This window comes from Oncorhynchus mykiss, chromosome 22 (assembly GCF_057628025.1).
Source record: "Oncorhynchus mykiss isolate SJ-2025 chromosome 22, ASM5762802v1, whole genome shotgun sequence".
In the NCBI taxonomy this organism is placed as follows: Eukaryota; Metazoa; Chordata; class Actinopteri; order Salmoniformes; family Salmonidae; genus Oncorhynchus; species Oncorhynchus mykiss.
The window spans coordinates 14,607,004-14,620,265 of NC_143043.1; the positions used below are offsets into that span (position 1 = coordinate 14,607,004).

Sequence of the window (13,262 nt, forward strand, 5' to 3'; positions counted from 1 at the left end):
AGACTAGACGAGTTGCTGTATCCAATTTAATGAAAAATGAATTATTTGGCTTTGGTAGCTATCTGAACTCTCTTCTTGACTGAGTGGTGCTTGTCCAGAGGTGTCTTCAGTCTCTCCATCTGAGAGACCAGGCTATATTGGGGCGTAACCTTCTGTGGACCTGGGGCCTGCTGGTAGGTGATATAGCCCTGGATCCTCTGCAGAAGGTTGTAGATCTCTGCACTCTTCATGTGGAGGTGTCTCTGGTCCAGGTCTGGCCCAGGCAACATCAGGCTCTTCAAGTGCTCCAGCTGGGGAAAAGCAAAGTGATCAGCTCTGATATGAGTGGGTCTTAGTAGAAAGCTGTGGAAGGATGTGACAACTGTGATCAACTTCAGTGCTCATTATAAAGTATGGTATTCTGTGCTCGCATGATTAGAGTAATATACGCCACTCACCTGGTGTCTTGAATCTGTAATTGACCATGTCAGTGTCTCACCTTGAGTTTGGCCCCCACGTTGAACCTCACACTGCTCTTGCGAGAGGTGAAGGTGAGGTAGATGCAGTCCTGTGTCTGGATGCGGAGGCTGATGTTGGGGCTGAGGGTCAGACAGATGGGCTGGAAGGGAGGGGCGTGGACATGGGGCTCGTGGTCCAGCCAACTCCAGCGCCTCCTCATAGCCCCGGTGTCACTGCAGCAGGAGCCTCCCAGCTGGGTAAGGTTCACCCTGCCAAACAAGCAAATAAAACACAAATGTACAGTTATGAATATATAGTGGGGCAAAAAAGTATTTAGTCAGCCACCAATTGTGCAAGTTCTCCCACTTAAAAATATGATGTAATTTTCATCATAGGTACAGTTCAACTATGACAGACAAAATGAGAGAGAGAAAATCACATTGTAGGATTTTTAATGAATTTATTAGCAAATCCTACAATGTGATCCTACAATGTGATTTTCTGGATTTTTTTTTCTCATTTTGTCTGTCATAGTTGAAGTGTACCTATGATGAAAATTACAGGCCTCTCATCTTTTTAAGTGGGAGAACTTGCACAATTGGTGGCTGACTAAATACTTTTTTGCCCCACTGTAAGTACTGTTCCCTGAAGGACTGAACGAGGGATAACATACTATGGGGAGTCAATGAGCAACCATATTCACCTGAAGAAAACGCCCAACGGGCCAATGGAGCTCACCCTCGGAAGCCCCACCTTCCTGGCTCACATGCCGGGCTCGCATGAATTTCATCAACCCTCTGACAGCATGGGGCCAAAATATGTTTTTCCGCATTCCCTCCTTCAGGGAACAGTAGTTATATTCATAACTGTAAGTTCCCTTTCAGTCGGTCACTTGGTATAACATACAATGGAGACATACAATCATGTCCAAAGCCAGCCCAGAGGGTACCAAACTAGGAGGCCCATGGCAGCCCACGTACACACAGGTTCCATCGTCTCCAAAAAGGGGTTACACAAGCCACCTTTTTCCCCTAATGAAGGGAAAGGAGGATACCTAGTCACTTGTACAACTGAATGCCTTCAACTGAAATGTGTCTTCTGCATTTAACCCAACCCCCCAATCAGAGAGGTGCGGGGGGCTGCCTTAATCGAAATCCACTTACCTGAGAAGCCTGAACTGTCAAATCCTCATGAGTCCTGAACTGTCAGAGACCCATATAGGGAACCAGGACCTGATGCAACTTGGCTATGCACACTGACACACTGCCACTGCAGCCCAAGTCCATAGATCCCATGATTCCAAGAACAATACCTTATGAGCCTGAAATGTCATAAGAACACTATGAGCCACACTGGGAAAAAGGTATGTGGGGAACCCAAACTCGCTGTAGCACAGACATCACCAATCAACATGCCCCTGAACAGTGCCCAAGAAGCCGCCACACCCCTAGTGGAGTGGCACACCGCTAGCCAACCGTTGTCCTTTGCTGCAATATTTCAGGGAGCCTCCAACATCCAATGAGAAAGACGCTGCTTAGAAAGCACCCTGCCGCGAGCTGAATTTGTGAATTCTGGTCACAAACGCAGTCCTATCCATATACAGTACATGTGTAAAACGCACACCGTTCACAGTCCATGCAACCTCCGTTGTTCACTGGAAGGAAACAGAGGCGGCCAGAAATGGAACAGCTCGAAAGCTAAGGACCTGTAAGACATAAGCATAACCTTGGGAGCAAAAGCTGCATTAGGGCGTAACATCACTTTGCAGTAGCCTGGCGCGAACTCCAAACAGGAAGGGTGCACTGATGGAGATCCCAAATGCATTTGGCCGACACAAGACCAAAGCCAGGTCACAGGTTGGTGCCATAGGCTTAGACACTGATCGGAGCAGATGCACACCTTTTTAAGGAACCGCATCACCAGAGGAGGAGACCCCGGGTTAGAGTTGTCAATCCCTACATGACACACTGAGATAGCTGCCATATAAACGTTTAAGGTGCAAAAAATCTTGCAAGAACAAACATTTCTTCCAAAGAGCTCTGAAAAGGAGAAACTCCTTTAACCAGACACCAACCCTCTAACGTGCGTCACTTATATGTATACAACCCTCTCGTAGAGGGCGCACGTGACCACTAGCCCTCAATTTCAACTTTTCATTGCCAAACCCATAGATCGCATATCTGTAGTCGTGGGTGCCAAACTCTCCCGTGCACCTGGGACAATAGATCCCAACAACACGGAACCCTCCACAGGTCCCCACCCAACAGGCGGATGATCTCCAGGAACCAGAGTTGTCTGGGCCAACGGAGAGCCACCAGAATCAACAACAGACCCTCCTGACGGACCCTCTCCACGGTGGCCTGAATCAGGTCCACCGGAGGAAACGCATAGAGCAGGGTCCGAGGCCACTGATACGCCAAAGCCTCCATTCCCAACGGAGCACCCAGATCCCTCATTGAGAAGAACAGACGACAATGCGTGTTTTACTCGCGATGTGTACACTCAGCCCTGCCGAACCGGTCCCATATCTGGACAACCACAGAGGGAGGCAGTCTCCACTCCGTAGAGCTAGGACCCCCCCTGGAATGTAGATCCACACCCACGTTGAGAGCCAGCAATTGCTGTCACCCTGAGCGACAGCAAATGCGCACTGGTCCATACGAGCAGATTACAGGCCAAGTTTAGCAGAAAGAGAGACCACGTCCCACCCTGCCTGTTGGTGTATTTGATCGCACCTTACCAACACATGCTGGCCCTCCAACATTGGAAGAAAATACCTTGGTTCTAGCAAAACAGTCAGTAGCTCTAGGTAATTTATATGCAGAGCCGTTTGCGCTGTTGACCAAATCCCTCTTTCTGAGTAGCCCACACACAGCTCTCCCCATCCCAGTAAGAATGCGTCTGTCATGATCCCCCTGCGGGACACTACCCGGCCCATGAGAACCCCCTGCAACAGCAGTAGTGGGTCACTCCAAGGAGTCAACTCTCTTAGGCACGTTGGAGATACCTTGAGGAACTGATGGCAGTGGTGAGATGCACCCAGACGAGTAGCAACCACCCAGCACTGAAACAAGCGCATCATCAGTCCCAATAACTGCAAGCACAAGGTAAAAGGCACAGAGTGCCCCAACTGAAACTGTGCCAGCCAGAGCCGTAATGTGACCGTCCTCTGTTGGAACAAATATGCATGATTTAGAATTGAGTCCAGAACGAGACCAAGAAACTGAATGCGCTGTGGCGGAGTCAAACAACTTTTCTTGTGATTCACTATGAACCCCAGAGACTGAATATGGGAAACCAGTGTGGCAGTCCACCTGTTCCCTCGACTCCACTACGACCAGCCAATCGTCCAGAAAGGTCAATACTCTGATCCTCTGGCACCGCACCAGTGTCACAGCTGCCTCCACCACCATAGAAAAGGTGCGGGTGATAGGGAGAGCCTGAAAGGCAGGACCAGTAGGCCATAGCCTTGAAATGAATCCTCTGAAACATTTTTTGGGGGAGTGTACAAAACATTTGGAACACCTGCTCTTTCCATGACAAGTGAATTCTGGTGAAAGCTATTATCCCTTATTGATGTCACTTGTTAAATCCACTTCAATCAGTGTAAAGGAGAGGAGACAGGTTAAATAAGAATTGTTAAGTCATGAGACAATTGAGGCATGGATTGTGTATGTGTGCCATTCAGAGGGTGAATGGGCAAGACAAAAGATGTAAAAGTGCCTTTGAACGGGGTATGATAGCATGTGCTAGGTGCACCGGTTTGAGTGAGTCAAGAACTGCAACACTGTTGAGTTTTTCATGCTCAACAGTTTCCCGTGTTGTTAGGTTCTAAACATACAGAGTAAAATCTAAAATGGAGGACTAGGAAAAAGGTCAAACCAAGTTTATTCACCCACTGGGTCAAACAGCTACAAAGTCAGACAGGTTTTCACAAGCCCATATATTTACACCCTCCTACTAGGAGAAGTAAACTCCTTACACAGCCAATAAATCTCTGTTGCTAGTCAGGAACTTAATTGGTTCCTCTTACTGATGTAGTCATGGCCCCGCCTCCTGCTAGATCCTTTGTGGGCATGTAAGTATATGTGTGTAATAGGACTGTTCCTTCTCACTTCATCTGACCTGACCACGGGCCGAATTCCTCACTCCTCCCTACTCCACGGCTGTCCTACCTTATCATTGACTGAAACCAGACAGTTGCCCTTTGCCTCCCTTCACAGGATCCATGAGAATAAACAATAACATGTTTGACCAAATGAAAACTTTCTGCCTCCCTCCATTGCCCAACTCAGTAACTTTCCATACACCTAGTTATTAACCAACCTCCATTGACCCGAACATACCAGTCAAAGGTTTGGACACACCTACTCATTCATTTTTCTTTATTTTTTTATTACTATTTTCTACATTGTAGAATAAAAGTGAAGACATCAAAACTATGCAATAACACATATTGAATCATGTAGTAACTTTTTTTGTTTTTTTACAAAAAACAAAATATATTTGAGATTTGAGATTATTCAAGGTAGCCAGCCTTTGCCTTGATGACAGCTTTGCACACGCTTGGCATTCTCTCAACCAGCTTTACCTGGAATGCTTTTCCAACAGTCTTGAAGGAGTTCCCATGTATGCTGAGCACTTTTTGGCTGCTTTTCCTTCAGTCTGTGGTCCAACTCATCCCAAACCATCTCAATTGGGTTGAGGTCTGGTGATTGTGGAGGCCAGGTCATCTGATGCAGCACTCCATCACTCTACTTCTTGGTCAAATAGCCCTTACACAGCCTGAAGGTGTGTTGGGTCATTGTCCTGTTGAAAAACAAATGATAGTCCTGCTAAGCGCAAACCAGGTGGGATGGCATATCGCTGCAGAATGCTGTGGTAGCCATGCTGGTTAAGTGTGTATTATATTATAAATAAATCCCAGGCAGTTTCCCCAGCAAAGCACCCCCACACCATAACACCTCCTCTTCCATGCTTCACGGTGGGAATCACACAATTGGAGATAATCCTCTGTCTCACAAAGACGGCGGTTGGTACCTCGCAACATCTAGGGGGACAAGTACTCTCTCACCACTAACAGACACCTACGTCAGAGCCAAATCTCATAGTCTTCATGTGCTTGAAAAGTTTGTCAATTGCATGACACGTTCTTCCGTCAGGCGAGCTGAAGAGAGAAGAATTGAGGAAATGAATGCGAGCCCCGGTATTATGTATTATAGCCAGGAGCTGGAGCTTCCGAGGGTAGGCTCGGCATGCCTCAACCCGTTGGGGGTAATTTCACTTTTCTTCAGGTGAATATGATTGGTCGTTGACTCTCCATGGTATGACATACCGAGTGACCGACTGAAAGGGAACATGCAGAACAGCAAGATCACAGATACTACCGGTGTTTCTCAGTATGCATACTACCATGTTCCACATGCTCATGCTCCGAGTGCATTCTCAGAGGACGTTCTCTTGAGGACATTCTTGTGAGACGAGAGTGTGTGGGGAACACATAAATCATTACATTTGAGAACATGGTTGGGGAGTAACGTATTACATGTGAATCCGTTATATGTAAGGGATTACAAAAAATGGTAACTGTAATCCGTTACGTTACCAGCAGAAATATTGTAATCAGATTACAGATACTTTTGAAAAACAAAATGATTACTTCGAGGATTACTTTTAAATTCAGAAAGGTTGTTTGCAGAAAAAAAAAATCTTTGACACCCCTCTGAATTCTCAATGACATTCAAATCAATATTGATAAAAGGCCAATATTAAGTTTGTTCCACCTGAGCGAGTCTGACCACAAGTCAGAGACCCCTACGATGACACACCGAATGTGTTCGATGGATCGTGAGAAAAGAGCAGGAATAGGCTTTTGTAGGCTACAGTCAAAGCTGTGTCTTCCAATGGTGCGACTGCTGTCGGCATCCAAAGATTTTCCAACTTGAATAAAGCTTGGAGGTAAGGATGACAGCAGTGGTGTAGTCTACGGCGATACGGATATCACTTACTATTGATATCTACATTGATGTGAGTCACATTGCTACTCTCTCATTTTGCTATTTGTGCCTTATGAATTATGGTTGTTGTGGATGGTTGTTCACAAATCTGAATTGTGTATTTGAACGCAATAATGGTTGAATTCAAGTTTAAGATGCCTGTCAATCAATGTTTTTGAAACCAGTGGACAGCCATGGAAAAATATGCTCTTGCAACAGCTGCATAGTGCGTATCCCAGCCTCTGGAATAAAAGTGGGGCTTTTATTGCTCAATCTAATTCATGCTGATAAAAAATCAAATCCATTTTCCTACAGGACACATTCTTAAACTCGTACACTTTTGATAGACTTAAAGGGGCAATCTGTATTTGCTACATCCATTTTTGGGCTTACATTTTTTGGACTTAAATAAATTTGCCCTTTAAACAGCTGCATATTATCAAGATATCAAAGTGTCACCAACAAAAACAATAGGCCTATAGCAAATGCAGCATATGACATTCATTTTTCAGTAGTGCTCAAAGCACGCCATTCCATGAGCGCAGCAATTTTTTTCCAACTCGAATCAATGAGCCCAATCAGACCTTCATGACAACAAAAGCATAAACAACAGAGTAGGTAGGGCTGGCTAGTAAGTCCTTCGTTCTGGGGTTATGCTCAGGTTAAACTATTTGGAACATCTATACTTCCATATTTCCAAGTACTGTTCTTGAAGATCAAGGAGTATAATATTTATTGGAATTATTGCTTTTTAATGTAAAGATAACATTTAATCGTATTATTATATGAGGTCGAAAGCGATAGGTTATAAGAAGCCTACATAACCAATCCATAACATAAGTAATCTAAAAGTAACTGAATGTAATCAGATTATGTTACTGAGTTTAAGTATCCAAAAATTACGTAACTGATTACAATTTTGGACAGGTAACTAGTAACTGTAAAGGATTACATTTAGAAGTAACATACCCAACCCTGGCGATGGGTTAGAAGAAGCAAACATAAGCAACCCATAAAGTGCATTTTAACATCCATATATTGCTAGCTGAAACTAAATTAAAGCTGTAAACTTTAACATTGATTTATCCTGCAATAGATGTCGTTCAATTGGTAACATTCAGTTTTAGAAAGTAACATTTCCAACCCTGTTTGAGAAGCACTCGCACTCCCCCTACTGTATCACATCACGCTGCACCTCCCATTCACTGAACCTTCTTCCAGCCAGGACAATGGCAACAATAGAGACAACAAACAAGATATACACAAAGCAAACATTTTACTTCATAACTATCAACTAGCTGTATGTGAATTGTAATAATGTAGCTAACCAGATAGTTTAACAGGCAAAATGACCTAAAACTAATGTTATGCAAGGTAGATGTCAAATATTCGTAGGTGGCTAGCTAGCTAACAATTCTTTGTGGCTATATGGCTAACTAACAGTAGTAGCTAGACAGTTAACCCTATTGACTTACTTACTACAGTGGGTATTGTAGGCAGGTAAACCTTCCAAAATTAACACAGTGTTTATTTAGTAATGTATGTATGAAGATAAAATATTGTAGTCGGGCAACATATGAGATGTGAATTGTCAACATGTCATTCCGAAGTCGGAGTGTATTTTCTCTCGTTTCAGCTATTTAATAATGGCCGCAATTGATTTCAAGAAAGTGTTCATCATTTTTTTATGTGGTTGCGTCATGTTCTGTGCATACTTTCTGTTTAAACTTGCATTGATGCATGCTTCAAAATATGTACAAACGGAGTACACATTTGAAAAGTGCCGTCTGTGAGCCATTTCGCATACTTCGATTTGGACTCATACTCCCACCCTCCCATGCTCGAATTTGCATGCTCGGAGCACGGTAGCGTGCATTTTCAGAAACACCCTAGATGTCAAGTTACCAAATATAGACCTACACAGCCACCAAGGAAGCTAAAAATCTATAGGGTACCATTTTCGTTCTTCATTTGCATAATACTATATTATACACACCATATAAGACCATTGGGATGATAGCAGGTGGCCTGACCCCTGGATGTAAAGATGGCCTGGATGTTGGGTACCAGATCTTTGTCCTCCAGGATCACATAGGTGTAATCAGCACCATGGACTGCAAATATGAGAACGGCAAGTCTTCCTGATGGATAGCTTTCACTCCATTAAGGTAAACGATCTGACCATCCTGCATATTCTCTGATCAACGATACTTTTAAAAATGTTATAAAACATATAACTCAAAATCAATATATTGTATATTTTGAATACATTTTTTGAATATTCTCTCCAAAAGGATACAAAACCTGTCCTGTTCCATCTGGAAATATGGTGACAAATGATTGACCACTCTCATAGAGCTTGATTAGTGTGTGCTTTACCTATAAAATCAAACAGCAATCATGAATTGACATGTACTGCACAAGCATAGCCATTGGCCTTCACTGAAGTATATTGAGTGAGCTAATCTATTTGTTAACATCCCCCGTGCTGAAAATTGTCATTAAAAGTTCAGTTAGTATACCTTATGTCCTTGTTCTTCTCCATAAAGTGTGAGAGTGTTCGGAGAATCAATGATTTCCATTTCGGCGAATGAGTCTTCCTTCTCTGCAGTCCAGACCTCATTTGAAAGTCGATAGCAAATGGTGTTACGCAAGTTAACTTTAGATCCTGCAATGTTAAAAGCATCAACACAATGAGTCAGTAAAGTCCACCAGCCTAAGATGTCTGTCTCTACTATATTAAAAGTTTTTCACTTTAATCAGTGGATTCCAAACAACTTTCAGTATCTTAAAGAATGAGATAATACATGTCATGTAACAAAGGGGTGGTGGCCTTGTGAGTAGACTTACTTTGTTTAGTTGAAAACATGCAATTCTGGTCGTCCCATTCTTTCAACCTGATGTTTGAGAATAGTACCATTAAGATTTCAGTGATGTTTTAAAGTAGTGCTGTGGGATATCATGTCAAAGTTACAATAAATTAAGAGTGTATTATATTGGGATCTTTTTAGTGCCTCATCAATCATACGAGAGTCTGGTCATGACCTTTGCTCCACCCGTTCCTTCGCAGCCTTCTTGAAGGGTGGGTGAGGGCTTACATCAATCTTCCTGCTCCCCTGGATTGCAGCAAATGCAGCCTCCTCCTTCTCCTCCATCAGAAACGTAGTCATCTTCCAGGCCAACTCACAACAAAACAACTGACAGGAAGATACAACTTCAATTAGCACTGACGTGTGAAGTGAGAGGTGTCGAAGCCTTTGGCAGGCTACCCCACCCAAATCCAGAGACCTTGAAGGCCCCCCCTGCTGTTCAGAGACCACACACTGGCATTTTCTACAAGAACTCTGCCTCCAGAAATGAAAGCTTCTCCCAACCTACTCCCATTGCCTGCTGCACTGCTGCTATGGGCTCCACCTGGCGATCTGTTCACTGTCTGCCCTGGTTGTCTCCCCCACCACACTGTTGGGGCAAATGACACTGTTCTTACAATGGCTAGCCCCAAGTCGTTATATATTTAATTATTTTCTTGTGCGTTTAGCTATTTTGCTAATTGCCCAATGACTCCTTTGTGCTTTGTTGACAACAAACTTTCTTTAGCCAACCGTGGGACAGACTATGTTTGTTCCCACACTCGGGACTCTGACTCTCTATTGGTTACACAGACTTTTGGCCTCCCATACCATTTCTAACCCTCTCTCGCCGGCTTTGTATTCATGTTACCTGATGAAATTGCTGTACAATATGATCTTGTTGCCATCTGATGCACGTTCAGATGTCATAAATCAGCACTGCAGAGATCTCCCTGTCCTATGCCATGCCTTGACTGTATTACTGTTGATGAAATTTGGAAATGTGCATGTACACTCTGGCCCATCTACTGTTGCTAGCCCCTCTGCACGTTAACACTTGAAGCTTATTACCTAAACTAGATCAATTGAAAGTGTGGGTTCACAGCTTCAATCCAGATGTGCTGGTCATTACTGAGACGTGGTTAAGGAAGAGTGTTTTGAATTCTGATGTTAACTTTTCTCATTATAACCTTTTTCAGCAGACAGATCTTCCGAAGATGGGGGAGTGACAACCTTTACCAAGGATCACCTTCAGTGCTCGGTTGTCTCCACAAAGTCTGTCCCCAAACAATTTGATTTGCTGGTTTTAAGCATTCAACTTTCAAATAGAGCTTTGTTGACTGTTGCCGGGTGCTATCGTCCTCCATCAGCATTCTCCTATTCTCCTACATTCCTTTCACATTTCCACAAACGTCAAAGTGTTTCCTTTCAAATGGTACCAAGAATATGCATATCCTTGCTTCAGGGCCTGAGCTACAGGCTGTTCGACTTGAGTGTCATTTTAGGCGAAAATTGAAAAAAAGGTGCGGATCCTTAAGAGTTTTTTATTCACCACTTCATTAAGTCAGGATTCCTATTTGATTCAGCTATGCCTCCTTGACTGTCCAACATTTCCTCATCTCCCACCCCTTCTAATGCGACTATCCCCGATGCTTCTCCCTCATTCTGTTTAAGGTCCCCAAAGCACACACATCCCTGGGTGGCTCGTCTTTTCGGTTCGCTGCAGCTAGTTACTGGAACGAGCTGCAACAATCACTCAAACTGGACACTTTAATCTCAATCTCTTCATTCAAAGACTCCATCATGGACACTCTTACTGACAGTTGTGGCTGCTTTGCGTGATGTATTGTTGTCTCTACCTTCTTGCCCTTTGTGCTGTTGTCTGTGCCCAAAAATGTTTATACCATGTTTTGTGCTGCTACCATGTTGTGTTGCTACCATGTTGTTGTCATGCTGTGTTGTCATGTGTTGCTGCCTTGCTATGTTGTTGTCTTAGGTCTCTCTTTATGTAGTGTTGTCTCTCTTGTCGTGATGTGTGTTTTGTCATTATATTTATATATATATATATATATATATAGGTTAAATAAAGAAAAAAGAAAAAGAAAAAAAAAACATGTCAAACCCATCAGAGGAAGGGATATCCAAACATGCCTCTGTCAGAAATGAAGATCCAGTTTGTTGAAATCACTTGAGTTAAAGCTGTATAATATAAATACACAAAGTCATGTTTTAAAAAACATGATTGATGTATAATGTAATTATCGAAATTATTTGTTTATCAATCTAAGGGGCGGCAGGGTAGCCTAGTGGTTAGAGCGTTGGACTAGTAACCGGAAGGTTGCAAGTTCAAATCCCTGAGCTGACAAGGTACAAATCTGTCATTCTGCCCCTGAACAGGCAGTTAACCCACTGTTCCTAGGCTGTCATTAAAAATAAGAATGTGTTCTTAACTGACTTGCCTAGTAAAATAAGTGATAGGTGATGATGTGGCTCTGCCTCTAATAGAGATATAAAAGTATCAAGCCATGGATCTTATTTCCATGGTGACAAATATTTCAGTTTCACACAAAATGTTTGTCCTTAAGATTTGTGTGAGAGCATTATGTGGTTTGCGAAGGCCTCACCGCCTCTTGGTCCATATTGTTGACTATCTGGTCTCTGGTCACAGTGGGCTTCCTGGGCTGCAGGCAGTACTCACAGGGAATAGATTCCATCTCACTCTCCAGCATCTCCCCTGATGAGTCTGAGCTGGATGCCCTTCTGATCTAGAAGCAGACCAGACATTCAGTTCGGCTGACAACATCCAGTACAGTGCACTAAACCTGTGCCTTTTAGGCATGTCCATCAAGCCAGTGGCCTATGTACCAAGGTTACGCTATTTTCCCCAAAAAATGTTATGCAAATTTGCTGCAAGAAATGATGATATGTGTAATGCAGTTATCAGTGTCGCGACAGTGTTAAGTTGAATAGGCTAAGTCATAACGTCCTTAGAAAAAACTGTTCTGAGAAAGTTATATAAAACAATCCAACAGTGACAATATAAAACATTACCATCTCAAAATGTGTTGGTGACTGTTTAGTTTCTACTCTACAAGCTGTGGGAGGTTGGGGATGCTTGCTCAGAGTTTCCAATACTTCATTATCGAGGGACATATCTATCTCCAGGTCCTCGTTTTTAGGAAGATTCTAAAGGGAGACAACAAAGGCAGCTCATCATTTATTAAACTCTCAACAGAAGTGCCCACATTGCTCATCATGAATCATTGAGAACTGAGAAACTCCAGATTTCAGGATATTGTATCTACAGTTATGCTAATCTTTGATGTGGATGCCTGCTAGATTGGTAACAATTCAAATGGCCCTAGATGAAGATGTAGACTTTTCCCCTCAACACAAGGCGCACAAGGCACAACACTTGGAGCACTTCAGGGACTCAGAGACAGGCAATAGCAATTTATTGGATCACATTTAAAGTGAAATGTACTACTTTGGAATGTACTACATTGGTCAAAGTGAGTGCCTTCTTTTAAAACATCCTTGTTTTGCCCATCTACCTCAAGCATTGTGGAGTCAAGTGTTGTATCTTCACATTCCAAGGGGCTCCCTGATTCCTCTGCAGGTTTTGGTGTCACTTCTTCTGACTGAATGTTGACTGCAAAGGAAGAATTTGTCAAGAGAAAATAAAGTAGAAGACTAAGGAAGCAACATGCTCCACTTTAAAGATCATCATAATTCAGGGGGTCTGACCTATAACAATCACCAATCATATCTCCCCTGGTAATTACGACGTTACTCCACTGTAAAGTAAAATGACATTTTTCTCTTACCTTGGCTATGCTCCTCATGTCTCCTCTGGTCCACCCAATCCCAGTCTGTTTGTGTCCTCGTGCTGATTCTGGATATAACTCTGCCATCGAATGCATAGACCTCCACATATTCAGGAGAGTCAAACCTACTGTAGATGGTGTTCAGGGCATTC

General features: G+C 43.2%; 1 protein-coding gene across 1 annotated transcript; it reads right to left on the reverse strand.

The window, feature by feature from the left end:
* Nucleotides 1-12: 12 nt before the first annotated feature.
* LOC118943634 (glutamate-rich protein 6-like) lies at nt 13-9,120 on the reverse strand. Its single transcript, XM_090216410.1, has 3 exons — nt 8,957-9,120; nt 479-707; nt 13-290 (listed from the first exon to the last, which is right to left on the reverse strand). Exons 1-3 carry the CDS (start codon nt 9,118-9,120, stop codon nt 42-44), a joined length of 642 nt encoding a protein of 213 aa, XP_090072536.1. The 3' UTR covers nt 13-41.
* Between the last annotated feature and the right edge of the window lie 4,142 nt (nt 9,121-13,262).

Bases quoted from the DNA above. Each gene is read 5' to 3' on its own strand.
- LOC118943634 (XM_090216410.1), bottom strand. From the start codon at position 9,120: ATGCTTTTAACATTGCAGGATCTAAAGTTAACTTGCGTAACACCATTT. The intron at 708-8,956 runs GTATACTAACTG...CTTGTTTGGCAG, and splicing joins GAGAAGAACAAGGACATAAG to GGTGAACCTTACCCAGCTGG. The intron at 291-478 runs GTGAGACACTGA...GCTTTTCCCCAG, and splicing joins ACGTGGGGGCCAAACTCAAG to CTGGAGCACTTGAAGAGCCT.